This window comes from Pseudophryne corroboree, chromosome 8 (assembly GCF_028390025.1).
Source record: "Pseudophryne corroboree isolate aPseCor3 chromosome 8, aPseCor3.hap2, whole genome shotgun sequence".
Taxonomy (NCBI): Eukaryota; Metazoa; Chordata; class Amphibia; order Anura; family Myobatrachidae; genus Pseudophryne; species Pseudophryne corroboree.
Genome location: NC_086451.1, coordinates 745998 through 761653, shown reverse-complemented (window position 1 = coordinate 761653; position 15656 = coordinate 745998). Strand labels below are relative to the sequence as shown.

Genomic DNA, 15656 nt, shown 5'->3' with positions numbered 1-15656 from the left:
TCAGGCAGTGTTAGGGGTGTGCGGCGTGCTGCAGCTATGACAGCCAAGGCGCAGTGCCCCGCTGTGCAACAACCTCTCAGGACGGTGGTCCTGCAGTGGGGAAGCGGCTCTGACACCTCGCAAGGCCGGTGACCACTCCCCTAACTCCCATGGTGCAGGTATGCTGTTGCCCAAACAGCATACAGAAAATAATAAACGTTTTAAAAGAAACTGAAGAAAACTCTCTGGAGCTGCAGAATGCGCATCCTCTCCTGAGGGCATGTTTTCTAATCTGACTGTGGGAGGGGCATAGAGGGGAGGAGCCAGCACTCCCAGTGGAAGATATGCATCGGCTCCTTTGGACCCCGTCTATACCCCATCGTACTAATGTGTCCCCAACATCACTTATTGATGAAATATATTTTATAATCCAGTGTACATCATTACTCTGAGCCTGAGCACCATGCACACACTGCAGGACCTGATTTCCCCAGCTCAGTGCTACACATACATTAATATTTCTTTACACATTATTATTTTGTGGCTCCCTTATCCCTGCAGCCTGACGTGCCTGGGCGCTGGGATGGAGACTCTGTCCCCAGCATTCGGCGCTCACATCCCTGCAGTTCCGAGGCTAGGTCCCCTGCGCCGGGCTTCCCCCTTGCCTCTAGGGCAGCTCGCCACCTTAGTGACTCACCGCAGCCTCCAGAGGTGATCCGGGCTGCGGCGCACCCCATAGCCTCTCTGACGCCCGGGACACTCCTCCCGGTCGCTGTGGCTCTCTGCCCCTCTGCAGCGCTGGGAGTGTAGCTCCCGGACCTCAGTGACCAGTACCCTAAGTACCCCGGCCGCACAGGTAGCCGGCTAGCCTGGTCCCCCGTGTTCGACGCACTCTGGGCGGCAGTGGCTCCTTCCTCCCCCTAGCGCACTGAGGGGTTAACATTTACCCAAGCGGTTGGCACTGAGCGCTGCAGTGGGAGTAGATCTCCTGGCTGCAGCGGCTCCCCCTTCCCCCCCCCAGTGCAGCGCATTGGGAGGTTAACATTCATTGTCGCGGCCGCTGGAGAGGTCCGGGGCCGCGGCACATGATAGCCACTTTGAAAACACTCTGCACCTAGTGTCATCAATACATTAAATACAGGCCACCTAGCACCTACAACACTTCAAATATGGCGCCTAGTGCCAGTCCACGTTTAAAAGTGGCGCCAAGCATCCATTGTCTCTGTAAAATGGTGCCGGTCACTGAGAGTTAACCCCTTCCGTGCCACAGCCACCATTAACCATGTGGTCAAGGGGGTCTCCGGCCACAAGAGCACAGGTAACAATTAGCAGCACAGTTCTCAGTACACACTACAGCCGAGATGTCAGGAAGCAAAGGAGTAATCGGTGTACTACTGGGGACAGGCGGCCACTGGAAGGGATAGACCGTAACGAGCGAGATGCGGGTACAGACATTCGCTGAGTAGGAGAGAGCTGTAATTAAAGTGTGAGAGAAGAGGGCTGTGAGAACAGGAGGGAAGAGGGCCCTGCTCTAAGGAGCTTACAATCTATGGGGAGAAGGAGACAGACAGGTGACATGAGGTACAAGCGGAAGGTGGTCTGGTTTGAGGAAGTAAGTGAGGCAGAGATGGCCAAAGCATGAGGATGGGAGAGCAGCCTCAGGACTAGGTTATGCATCGGAAGGTACGCTTTGATGAATAGGTGGGTTTTCAGTGCCCGATTGAAGCTTTGCAAGGTTGGCGAGAGTCTGATAGAGCGAAGGAGCTTGTTCCAGTGAAAAAGGGCAGCACTGGCAAAATCTTGGATTTGCGCAGGGGATGTAGTGACTAGAGTAGAGGAGAGGTGATGGTCATTGGTCGAGCGTAGGGGGCGGGAGGGAGTATGAAGGCAGAGGAGGTTGGAGATGTAGGGAGCAGTGGAATTAGAGATGGCCTTGTATGTGAGGGTGAAGAGGATTCTGTAGAGGAATGGAAGCCAGTGCAGGTATTGGGGAAGGGGAGTGGCAGATGTGGAGCAGCGGGAGAGGAAGATGAGCCTAGCTGCGGAGTTCAGGACAGAATAGAGGGGAGCGAGTGAGGCCAGTGAGGAGAACATTGAAGTAGTCAAGTCGTGAGATGACCAGTGAGTGGATGATGAGTTTAGTTGCACTCTGGGAGAGAAATGGCCTGATGCAAGCAGTGCCGCGTAGCTGGAACCGACAGGATTGCGCCAGAGCTTGGATGTGGGGTGCAAAGGAGAGGGAGGAGTCAAGAGTGACGCCCAAGCAGTGGAGTTGGGGAACGGGGGAGATGATGGTGGTGTTATCAACATTGATGAAATATTGGGAGGTGGGTGAAGACTCTGGATGGGGGAAATATGATGAGTTTGGTTTTGTCCATGTTGAGCTTCAGAGAGCGCTCAAACATCCAGGAGGAGATGGCGGAGAGGCAGCTGGATACCCAAGAGAGGACAGAGGGGGAGAGGTCAGGAGTGGTATAGTCTCGTATTATCCGCATAGAGGTGGTATTGGAGGCTGAAAGAGCTTATGAGCGCAGCCAGGGAAGAGGTCTACAGGGAGAAGAGAAGGGGGCCAAAACCTTGAGGGACACCAACGGGGAGGGTGGAGCCAGAGGCAGATACAGAGAAGGAGCCGTTAGCAAGGTAAGAACCAGGCAAGGACACTGCTAGAGAGGGTGCGGAGGAGGAGAGGATGATCCACAGTGTCCAAGCCGGCAGAGAAAGGGAGGGATGGGATAAGGGAAATGTGAATCAGGTTGGCTGGGTTGAAGGTGCGTATAAACTAAAGCAATCAGGGTGTGTGTATATAATGTAGTCAGGGTGTATATAATGAAGTCAGGGTGTGTATAATGCAGTCAGGGTGCGTATAATGAAGTCAGGGTGTATATAATGCAGTCAGGGTGTATATATAATGCAGTCAGGGTGTATATAATGCAGTCAGGGTGTATATATAATGCAGGCAGGGTGTATATATAATGCAGGCAGGGTGTATATATAATGCAGGCAGGGTGTATATAATGTAGTCAGGGTGTATATATAATGCAGTCAGGGTGTGTATAATGCAGTCAGGGTGCGTATAATGAAGTTAGGGTGTATATAATGCAGTCAGGGTGTACATAATGCAGTCAGGATGTATATATAATGCAGTCAGGGTGTATATATAATGCAGGCAGGGTGTATATAATGTAGTCAGGGTGTATATATAATGCAGTCAGGGTGTGTATAATGCAGTCAGGGCGTATATATAATGCAGTCAGGGTGTATATGGGTGTATATGGGTGTATATATAATGCAGTCAGGGTGTATATATAATGCAGTCAGGGTGTATATATAATGCAGTCAGGGTGTATATATAATCCAGTCAGGGTGTGTATAATGCAGTCAGGGTGTATATATAATGCAGTCAGGGTGTATATAATGCAGGCAGGGTGTGTATAATGTAGTCAGGGTGTATATATAATGCAGTCAGGGTGTATATATCGCAGTCAAGGTGTATATAATGCAGACAGGGTGTGTATAATGTAGTCAGGGTGTAGGGTAAGATCTTGATCCGAGGCACCAACAGGCTAAAAGCTTTGACTGTTCCCAAGATGCTCAGCGCCACCTCCTCTATAACCCTGCCTCCGTGCACAGGAGCTCAGTTTGTAAATTGGTGCCTGCAGTGCAGGCAGCTAACAGGCAGGGCTGCTCCAGCCGTCCAAAGAAGAGTTATTTTAAAGAAGATAGAAGACTTCAAGGGCTCCATCACCTCCCCCAGTGGTGCTGTATACTCCCGCGTCCCTGGTTGCCGGGTACTTACAGCGGAGGCTCCGGTTCTTCACCCAGGGCACACACACTAACCGAAGTTCTCCGGGATTGCGTGGCTGCACTCAGGGAGGAGGTAAAAGAGTCCACCAGGCGGGACCTGCTGGAAATCGTGATCCGCCGCGGCCATTAGGAGGCGGGCCACGCGCTGGCGTGGACACTGTGGCAGTACAGGGTCCCCACTAGACCACCAGGGCAAGGGCACAGGTCGGATTAGGCTATAATACATTTTATTAAGGCCCGCAGCACCCGGTGGTGAAGTCCAGCAGAGGGATAAGGCTCTGACCTGTAGCCCCTCCCCCAGCCCCAGGGCGCCATTTAGAGTAAATGTTCCCGCCCTGGAGCTGCATCTCTCTGTCTCCGTCACTCCCTGTTAGCGTTTGGGCGCCATTACACACAGCTGCGCTGATTCTGGGATTGCTGGGTGATGCCTCCTCTGTAAAGCCTAACTTTTCATTAATTTCTTAAAATATATATATATATCTATTGACATGTTTTATTTCATGTCCTCTGAGTAAACTTCTGTGAAATATTAAAACACATGTAAAGTTAATGCGATGACGCGACAAAACTGTGATATACAGAAAACACAAAATAGAATAAACCTGAATATTAAAAACTAATGAGCGTCTCTTTCATATCTGTTCTCTATAATTTTTGTCTCTGTACAAAACCCTCTTATTATATATCTAGTTATAATAAATATTATAGATATTTGTATGACACGTTGCCATTGATGTACTCTTATAGAGATTGTAATATGTTGCCTGGAAGGAAGATTGAATACAGCGGTGTATTATACAGTCATACATTTATAACACAGTCTCTTTTGTGCTCTTATTGGATCTCTAGCTCATTGCCCAGAGATGATGTTTAGTGAGATATTGTAACATAATAGTCATACATATCCTGCAACAAATGTTACACAGCTTCATGCCACATATCCTTTCAGTGGAAAATCACCGTAATATATGAATCCTATTTCTCCAATTATATCCACAATAATAGATATGGGATTATGGGATTAGTATGCCATGTATTTATGGGAGATCATATAGGGGGAGAGAGTTTATCATACTATAGGGGGAGAGAATTTATCATACTGTGGAGAGTGATAATAATAATGAGGTATATAATCCAAGATGCCTCTCACATATAGGGGGTCATTCCGAGTTGTTCGCTCGCTAGCTGCTTTTAGCAGCTTTGCACACGCTAAGCCGCCGCCTACTGGGAGTGAATCTTAGCTTATCAAAATTGCAAACGAAAGATTAGCAGAATTGCGAATAGACACTTCTTAGCAGTTTCTGAGTAGCTCCAGACTTACTCCTACACTGCGATCAGTTCAGTGCTTGTCGTTCCTGGTTTGACGTCACAAACACACCCAGCGTTCGCCCAGACACTCCTCCGTTTCTCCAGCCACTCCCGCGTTTTTCCCAGAAACGGTAGCGTTTTTTCGCACACACCCATAAAACGGCCAGTTTCCGCCCAGAAACACCCACTTCCTGTCAATCACATTCCGATCTCCAGAACGAAGAAAAAACCTCGTAATGCCGTGAGTAAAAAACCTAACTGCATAGCAAATTTACTTGGCGCAGTTGCACTGCGGACATTGCGCATGCGCATTAGCGACTAATCGCTCCGTTGCGAGAAAAAATAACGAGTGAACAACTCGGAATGACCCCCATAGTGTCAGGTGTCATTCACATGTATTGATGGATCATCTCTCACCTATAGTGTCAGATGTAAAGTCCGTCGTCCTCTCACTTAGAGTGTCAGGAATATATTAGATTCAATTGGTGAGTGTTGTGCTATATAACGGCGTCACCAATGGATCTCTCATTTAATGGCGTCAGATCCCTGTAGTAACTAAGAAGTTGACAAAATCCCCTATATGTTTGGGTATAATTATTCCGGATCTTTCACTTATCAGTGTCAGGTCTTATTATATCACAGTATGAAGCTGAATATCTATGTAGTCTCCCCTTTCACTCTCTAATTATCTTCCTTCTATTTTAATAGTGATCTCCCTATTATAACCATTCATCTAGACCAGGCCTGGCCAACCTGTGGCTCTCCAGATGTTGTGAAACTACACATCCCAGCATGCCGTGCCACAGTTTTAGCATTCCCTAATAGCAAAACTGTGGCAAAGCATGATGGGACTTGTAGTTTTACAACAGCTGGAGAGCCACAGGTTGGCCAGGCCTGATCTAGACAGTGGTTATTTAACAATAATTGTGTGTGCATACAGATATACATATGTGTGATTGCGAATAATTTAATTTAATCACTTAGTGCTGTAGTAATGTTGTGGAATTCATCATGCACGTACCTCACACAATAAGTTTGCAAGAGCACCTTTATTATTATACAGGCATATATGTAGCCGTGTGCTGTTATAATATTGTAAAGTACCTTATGCATGTACCATGCACAGTAAATTTATAATTATTATACAAGCACATAAATAACCACATGTATATCTTCCCGTTATAATCGGGAGTCCGCTAATCACCATACACGGTCCGATCTTAGCACCTGTTGTTATATTCTTTTAGAGATGTAACCTATGTCATGCAGGATCTAGGACACACTCTATTTAATCTGGTCACTGGATCTGATGTTATACAGACTTGAAAATATGCTTGAGTATGATCTAATTACAGTGTTAATGAGTATAGTGTATCTAGTCAAGTACAGATATGCAATTAATATGAGATCACACATATGTTCCAATTGAGCATATGTGACAGGACGGTACCGTACGAAAGCACTTGGCGCTTTCGCGTCCCGTTGACTGCGCACAGACTGGAAGGTCAAGCCGCACGAGGCCTGACCACATAGGGGATTCCCGCTTACCGTCAGTAACCGCCTGTTACTGACTCCACCCACTGCGTTGTGGGCGGGTTCTCACTGCCACCACCAAACTCCTAACCTGCCGTGGCGTTTGGAACCACGGTTCTGCTCTGTATGTGCCGACGCACTGCTTTACCACAGCTGTGTGGTGCTGACGAATCCCCACTAGCCACTTGCTAGGCCTCTACCGGTAGCTGGCGGAAGGCGGAGCTTGGAGACGCTAGGTGCTTCCCTGGACAGCCGGAGGATTGGGCTAGGTTTGGCCTAACCCTGTTGGTCACAAGATGAAGCAGTCTTCTTGAGGCAAAGATGTTTATTGCTCAATGATAACCTTTAAAAAGGCTCCTCCCTATTGCTAGGGGCAACAGCATACAATCAGATGTTTTCAGCAGAATAAGATGTTACAACTACAACTCTGGAGGCACGCAGGTCTCCTTTTTATGTCAGTTTTCCACACAGTACCACAGGGGGGTAAGCCCTCCCTGTCTTCTCCAACCAATCAGGTTATTTTACAAAATACCAATAAATTACATTTTACAAGGATATAAGTGCAATAAAACAATATCCTCCTTCCTGTGACACAGACAACGTTTGGTATCAGATTAACATTCACTATTGATAAATTTATCACATAGCTTCAAAATACAAATGTGTCTTGTCATTCACATCTCCAGGCAATCCCAGTGTTTGGGGTTACAACAGGAATGGCTACAATACAAACAAACAGTCTTCCTTCCTGTATCTGCCATTCAGGGATCGTATATCAATTACATCCCCTACATAAAACAGATTCCAAGCCCATAGACCCAGTGATTAGCATCTCTCTCTAAGGAACTTACACATCAAAAAGGTATTGTCCTTCACACCTCGCTGCTAGGACAGGACCATTAGCATGCCACTTCCTATTTCCAGAGGATAAGAGATGCTTATTCAGACATCTATAGTAACTGCATTTCATTTAAACACGTGTTTCCCTTTAAATATACACAGAGCCTGTCTTGAATATAAAATAGATACAGTTAAACATGCATTCCTGCAATGGTGCACAGAGCACTACATATGACATGTTAAAAGTAAAACACATCATTAAACAAACTTTTAAACAGTCCGTAACATGGCGCCGGGCACGAGGGTTAACCCCTTCAGTGCCGCAGACGCCATTACACGTGTGGCTGGCTAGTCTCTCCGGCCACATTCCTCCCCCCCATTCAAGCGGGACAACCAGGGACCCATGTCCCAACGATTTGGGTCCTGGTCCCGCAGTCCGTTGGGGTGAAGGGGGCGCTACCTGGGATGTGTAGGCTCTGGCCTAGACAGTTTATCCATAGTGTAGTGGGCCTCTCTTCGTGGGTGCACAATGTTCAAATAGTCCACCTGAAGTCCAAGTTCAAGGCTCCACCACAAAAGTCTGTCCAATTTCCCCAAGGTAGGTTGCAGCCACCTAACAGGTGGGTGGTAAGTCACCACGGTGGGGGGCCGGTTACAAACAAGTGCCACCCACGGTACCCCACCTCCCACAATAGCAGTATACTGCTTGGGTCCTGGTCCCGCAGTCCGTTGGGGTGAAGGGGACGCTACCTGGGATGTGTAGGCTCTGGCCTAGACAGTTTATCCATAGTGTAGTGGGCCTCTCTTCGTGGGTGCACAATGTTCAAATAGTCCACCTGAAGTCCAAGTTCAAGGCTCCACCACAAAAGTCTGTCCAATTTCCCCAAGGTAGGTTGCAGCCACCTAACAGGTGGGTGGTAAGTCACCACGGTGGGGGGCCGGTTACAAACAAGTGCCACCCACGGTACCCCACCTCCCACAATAGCAGTATACTACTTAACCAGGCCACAGGGTGCTCCTGCCCATATGGCTCTTTCTGGCTCGGTACTGCTCCCAGTCCGTGCAGTGGCGCAATAGTTCGTAACACACAGTCCTGGTCAAGAATGTGCGCCATCAGCACTGGAGCGGGTATCCGAGCCTCTTTCAATGACTGGAATGCCAACTCGCAAGCGGGTGCAAAGTCCACTGACTTGGGAATGCCCTTCCTAGCCATCTCTGTCAAGGGGTTCACTACAGGACTAAAGTCAATGACAACATGTCCGTAGGGCCTTACAGGTTCTAAGGTCAGTACCGGTCTGGGTGATGTGGGTCGGGGACAGCCTCTGGTTGCCTCCACCCCCTCTGGGTTGGGCCTACCCCTGTCTCCTCCCACATGGTGCCCCAGGCACTGCACCTTCGTCATACCTATCTGGCAACTGTCTGCCCTAACGGTCAGACCTGCCCTCCAATCCTCCTCCGTCGACCTATGACTCGGGAAACCTACCCTGTCACCTAGGCCTACTCCTTCCTCCTCGTCCGCTACCTGTGCCACAGTGATGGCGGCCAGACCACCAGCCTCTGGATCAGTGGCGTAACTAGAAATTTATCTCCCCCAAGCCAAAAAATTCTTCGGCCCCCCCCCCCCCCCCCATCCCCCATAAATGGGAGCGATAAAGGAGTAAATATGCGCAGCAAAAAAGGGGCATGGCTTCGTTGGAATGGGCGTGGCTTCGTTGGAATGGGTGTGGCATTGCAGGAAAAGACTACCTTATACCCCAGTTTTGCAACCTGCACGCCCAGACGTTAGCCACCACAGGAAAGAAAAATAATCCTGATTCATGCCCCTTACATTATTTGTCATTTTTCCTCCTTATAGTAATGCCCAGTATACATTATGCCACATACTGCAATGGCCCTTAGACATTATGCCACACACAATAATGCACATGACACAATATGCACACACCATAATGCCCCCGACACATTATGCCACACACTATAATGCCTGTGACACATTATGACAGGAATCGCAATGCCCGTTATACATTATGCTACACACTGCAATGCCCCTGATACATTATAGCACATACAATGCCCGTTATACATTATGCTACACACTGCAATGCCCCTGATACATTATAGCACATACAATGTCTGTGACACATTATGACACACACTGCAATGTCCGTGATACATTATACCATACACTGCAATGCCCGATACATTATAGCACATACAATGCCTGTGACACATTATGCCACACACTGCAATGACCTTGAGACATTATACCACAATGCCCATGATATAGTATACCATACACCGTAATGCCTGTGACACATATCGCAATGCCCGTTATACCCTATGCCACACACCGCAATACCCGTTATATATTATGCCACACTGCAATGACCCTGAGACATTATACCACATACCACAATGCCCGTGATATAGTATACCACACACCGTAATGCCTGACACATTATGACACACACCGCAATGTCCGTGATACATTATGCCACACACTGCAATGACCCTGAGACATTATACCACATATCACAATGCCCGCGATATAGTATACCATACACCGTAATGCCTGTGACACATTATGACACACACCGCAATGTCTGTGATACATTATGCCACACACCGTAATGCCCATTACACATTAAGTCCTACAGTAAGGCTTCTAATTACTTTTCAATTACCTGCTCGTTGTCAGGGGTTTCATGCACTGGGTGTCATGCTCTTTGCCAGGGGTTTCATGCTCTTGGTTCCATGCACGGTGCCAGGGGTTTTCATGCTCAGGGTGTCATGCTCGTTGCCAGGGGTTTCATGCACTGGGTGTCATGCTCGTTGCCAGGGGTTTCATGCACTGGGTGTCATGCTCGTTGCCAGGGGTTTCATGCACTGGGTGTCATGCTCGTTGCCAGGGGTTTCATGCACTGGGTGTCATACTCGTTGCTAGGAGGTAGTCCTTGTTGCTAGGGCTGTGCTCCCAGTGCCACATATGTCCCCAGTGCCAGATATTCCCCCACGGTGCCAGGTATTCACATGCCCCCAGTGCCAAATATAGCCCCCCCCCATGTGCCAGGTACACATATACCCCCCCAGTGCCACATATGCCCCCAGTGCCAGATATTCCCCCACAGTGCCACATATGCCCCCAGTGCCAGATATTCCCCCACAGTGCCAGATATTCCCCCCCCCAGTGCTATATATGCCCCCAGTGCCACATATGCCCCAGTGCCAGATATTCCCCCCCCAGTGCCACATATGCCCCCAGTGCCAGATATTCCCCCCCCCCCCCGGTGCCACATATCCCCCCCCCCCAGTGCCACATATGCCCCAGTGCCAGATATCCCCCCCCCCCGTGCCACATATGTCCCCAGTGCCAGATATTCCCCCCAGTGCCATATATGTCCCCAGTGCCAGATATTAACAACACCCCCTCCCTGCCAAATTTGCCCCCAGTGCCAGATATCCCCCCCCCCCAGTGCCAGATATGCCCCCTCAGTGCGTGTCCCCCCCCCCTTCCTCCGCCGCCGCTCCCCCGCTGTTAGGAGGGACACAGAGGCACAGCGCACGCCTCCCTGTGTCCCTCCTGGGTCTCCGGCGGCCGCGGGTCACTCTAATAAAGGAAGTGCTCACGAACGGCACTTCCTTTATGAGACCCGCGGCCGCCGGAGACCCAGGAGGGACACAGGGAGGCGTGCGCTGTGCCTCCGTGTCCCTCCTAACAGCAGGGGAGGGAACGAGACCACAGACTGACATGCGGACGCTCGTCCGCATGTCAGTCTGCACTAAATCAGTGGCGCCCCCGCAGCCCCTCGCCCCCAAGCCACTGCGAGGACTGCGGGGGCAGTAGTTACGCCACTGCTCTGGATCCTGTGTGGCATCCACTACAGGGAGGCTGCGTGTCTTCCCCGATCTACGGTGCACAGGTAGGGGACCTGCTATGTCCACAGCAACTTGCTGCAAGGGTTCTCCTATGGGCAGAGGCCCAGAGACAACACAACCGCTGGAGTGCCCCAGCTGCCAACGCATGGCACCAGCATTACATTTGGTCTGGGCGTCATCCGACATTCCAGACCAGGGTAAGCTCTGTGTCAGGCACTTCAGGGTACGGTCTGTCTCCGGGTTACTGTCCAAAGGGGTTTCGCTGGCAACCGACACCAGTTGCGCAGGAAAGTTCCCTGGGGGGACCAGTTGGACACATTCCCTATCTGGTCTATCCCCTCCCACTTTCCTGGCTACCCTGTACCTTAACCCTTCCCGCCAGGTCAACCTTCCCGCCCCAACCCGGTCAAGGCTGCTGCCAGAGTGGCGCCTCATGCCTTTCGGGGATGGGTCAGAGAGTTGAACCTCCATAAACTCCTGCCTGTGGCCCTCAATCTCTCCTAAATTGGGACACTCTACAGGGGGATCTAGGTGGGGACTACTAGGGTCAGTCTGGTAGGGGTCAGTCATGGAAAAGTCAGGGTGGTTTCTCATACTCACCGCCGGAGTTGGCAAACCACTTGGGTCAGGAGCATCATTGGGCACCCCCACAGGATCAAACGAGCTGGAACCGACATCCTCTGCGTTGCTAAGGGACGTAGGCATACCAGAGGCAAAAGGCATGCGGGGTCGATGTACTGATCAAGCCGCTGTAATCTTTTCCTCTGGGCTGGTTGATGCTGTGGTTGGCTGGGCTGGCAGTTGTCTAGCAGCTGTAGTCTTTTCCTCTGGGCTGGGCTGTGCTGGAGTAGCTGATGTCAACGGTGGTTTTGGAACTTGACTCCGGGGAATGGCGCCAACAAACGTAGTGACGATCCCACCACCCAGATCATTTCCTAGGACCACATCAGTTGGGAGACCATCCATGATGGCAACTTCTCGCAACTCTGGTCCAGCTCCCCAGTCCAGGTAGACTCTTGCCATGGGAACCTCTTTCTCCATTCCATCTGCCAGGGTGACCGTGGCAGTGCGACCCTGCAATACTGCAGCAGGATCTATAAGGTGGGGGCTCACCACAGTGATTGAGGCCCCAGAGTCTCTTAGGCCTTCTCCCTGCAGGGGTCCCACGTGGACTGGCTGCAGGTGCCTCCACATGTTGTGTAGGGGCTGTTTGGCCATGCAGGTGACTCTCTCCGCAGAGTGCACCTGTCTCTCGCCACACTCCATCGGACTGACTGGAGGGGGAACAGTCTCGGTAGGCTCATCTCCTCTCGTCAAACAAGCGAGCCGGGTTCCAGCACTCGGATTTGGGGCACGAGTCTGGGGTGCTTGGGATGCAGGACAGTTCATCCTCAGATGTCCGATTTTCCCACAGCCATAGCACTTCTTCTCCAGTCGTGGCACCGATGATCTCTGATCAGTTGCAGGGACGCGGCGGTGCGGTTGCTGGCCAAGAGCACCCGGGTTGGAAGATGCTTGTCTTTGGGGGTGATGAGCTGAAGAGGGGGGTCCCCTTGGTGGTGCAGTCTTTTGGAGCTGGCTGGGCGCTTCTGCCCCTGTGGCCGAATTGCCACATACTTGTCGGCTAATTGGGCAGCCATCTTTAAGCTGGGTGGCTCCCGATCTAGCACCCACTCCTTCACTTCTTGGGCGCACCTGCGGTAGAACTGCTCCCTGCAGATCAGGTCAATCAGTGCGTCCCATGTAGTGGCTTCCGAATCCTTCACCCACTTCACCACGTACTGCCGCAGCTGGGTGGCGAACTGCTCATGGGTGCTGCTAGGATTCTTGGGCAAGTCTCTGAACTTCTTCCTGTAAGACTCTGGAGTGATGAAGAATCGCTGGAGGAGGGCCTTCGCGACTTCGTCGTAGTTCCCACAGTCCTCCGTGGCCACTCCTCGATAGGCCTCCAAGGCCTCTCCATGCAGAGTGGGCACAAGGTGTCTCACCCACTCTGACTTAGGTAGATCGTGTAGTTTACAAGTCCTTTCAAAGACTTGCAAATGTCCATCAATGTCCCAGTCACTGTCTGCAAACTTGGCAAACTGAATTCGTCCTGATCTGTGTACAACAGCTGACAACGGCTCCCGGGGTACCACAGCCTGTGGTGCCCGCTCATCACGCCACATCTGGATGATGATCAAGCGCTCTTGCTCCGTTGCCCTTTCCCCCAATTCCGCTAGCCGATCTGCTAGGCTATCCGTACTGCCCCCCCTGGGACGTTGGGATCCTGGCCCTGCTAGGGATTGCTGGGAAACATTGCTGCTGTGAAAGGGGGCGGGGCTTGTGGATCTCACCGGTTCCTTACGAAGGTCCACTGTTGGGCCGTCCTCTGCGATGCTGACGCCGTCAGTGCTTTCCACCTCCGCCCGATGAGACTCCTCCACGCTCCTGAGCGCCGCCTTCATGACGCTTCTGGACGCGTTGGAAGGGATATCCACACCCTTCTCCTGGCACACGATCTCCAGATCGCCCTTGGACATTCCGCTGAATTCCGCCATCTTGTGCGTTCTCCTGCGCTGCAGTTACTCCTCTCCTGAGTAACTAGGCTTCTCCAATCGGGTGATGAAAAGCCGCCTGGGAATATCCCACCACTATGCCACCAATTTCTGTGACAGGACGGTACCGTACGAAAGCACTCGTCGCTTTCGCGTCCCGTTGACTGCGCACAGACTGGAAGGTCAAGCCGCACGAGGCCTGACCACATAGGGGATTCCCGCTTACCGTCAGTAACCGCCAGTTACTGACTCCACCCACTGCGCTGTGGGCGGGTTCTCGCTGCCACCACCAAACTCCTAACCTGCCGTGGCGTTTGGAACCACGGTTCTGCTCTGTATGTGCCGACGCACTGCTTTACCACAGCTGTGTGGTGCTGACGAATCCCCACTAGCCACTTGCTAGGCCTCTACCGGTAGCTGGCGGAAGGCGGAGCTTGGAGACGCTAGGTGCTTCCCTGGACAGCCGGAGGACGGGGCTAGGTTTGGCCTAAGCCTGTTGGTCACAAGATGAAGCAGTCTTCTTGAGGCAAAGATGTTTATTGCTCAATGATAACCTTTAAAAAGGCTCCTCCCTATTGCTAGGGGCAACAGCATACAATCAGATGTTTTCAGCAGAATAAGATGTTACAACTACAACTCTGGAGGCACGCAGGTCTCCTTTTTATGTCAGTTTTTCACACAGTACCACAGGGGGGTAAGCCCTCCCTGTCTTCTCCAACCAATCAGGTTATTTTACAAAATACCAATAAATTACATTTTACAAGGATATAAGTGCAATAAAACAATATCCTCCTTCCTGTGACACAGACAACGTTTGGTATCCGATTAACATTCACTATTGATAAATTTATCACATAGCTTCAAAATACAAATGTGTCTTGTCATTCACATCTCCAGGCAATCCCAGTGTTTGGGGTTACAACAGGAATGGCTACAATACAAACAAACAGTCTTCCTTCCTGTATTTGCCATTCAGGGATCGTATATCAATTACATCCCCTACATAAAACAGATTCCAAGCCCATAGACCCAGTGATTAGCATCTCTCTCTAAGGAACTTACACATCAAAAGGTATTGTCCTTCACACCTCGCTGCTAGGACAGGACCATTAGCATGCCACTTCCTATTTCCAGAGGATAAGAGATGCTTATTCAGACATCTATAGTAACTGCATTTCATTTAAACACGTGTTTCCCTTTAAATATACACAGAGCCTGTCTTGAATATAAAATAGATACAGTTAAACATGCATTCCTGCAATGGTGCACAGAGCACTACATATGACATGTTAAAAGTAAAACACATCATTAAACAAACTTTTAAACAGTCCGTAACATGGCGCCGGGCACGAGGGTTAACCCCTTCAGTGCCGCAGACGCCATTACACGTGTGGCTGGCTAGTCTCTCCGGCCACAGCATATAACACACATTTTGTGTGGTCTGGATCTAGTGTCTGTTGTTACAATGTGTTGCACATCTGCACGGACACTATGTATCTCTGAAACACCCGCTATATCGGGTAATCATGTACACGTATTGTTCCAGGTTTAAATAATCATAGTGGGATAGATCCCTCGTTTATAGTCTGAAACATACTATCCAGGCGTATATGAACAGTCTTATATCCACGTTAATTAAATGGTTCAAGACCGCCCATGTATTAGCCGCGATCACCCCTATGTCTTAGGGTTCCGTTATACCGCTCAGCTAATGGTGGTGATTCCGAGTTGTTCGCTCGCTAGCTGCTTTTAGCAGCTTTGCACACGCTAAGCCGCCGC

The 15656-nt window shown here is 50.3% G+C and overlaps 1 protein-coding gene across 1 annotated transcript in view; it reads left to right on the top strand.

Annotated features, from left to right (window-relative positions):
* The first annotated feature begins 2334 nt into the window (after positions 1–2334).
* DNLZ (DNL-type zinc finger) overlaps positions 2335–15656 on the top strand; it is a 47826-nt gene continuing 34504 nt past the window's right edge. Inside the window, exon 1 of the mRNA XM_063935794.1 lies at positions 2335–2441. Coding sequence (XP_063791864.1) covers positions 2335–2441 — 107 coding nt within the window. The remainder of the gene's footprint in view (positions 2442–15656) is intronic.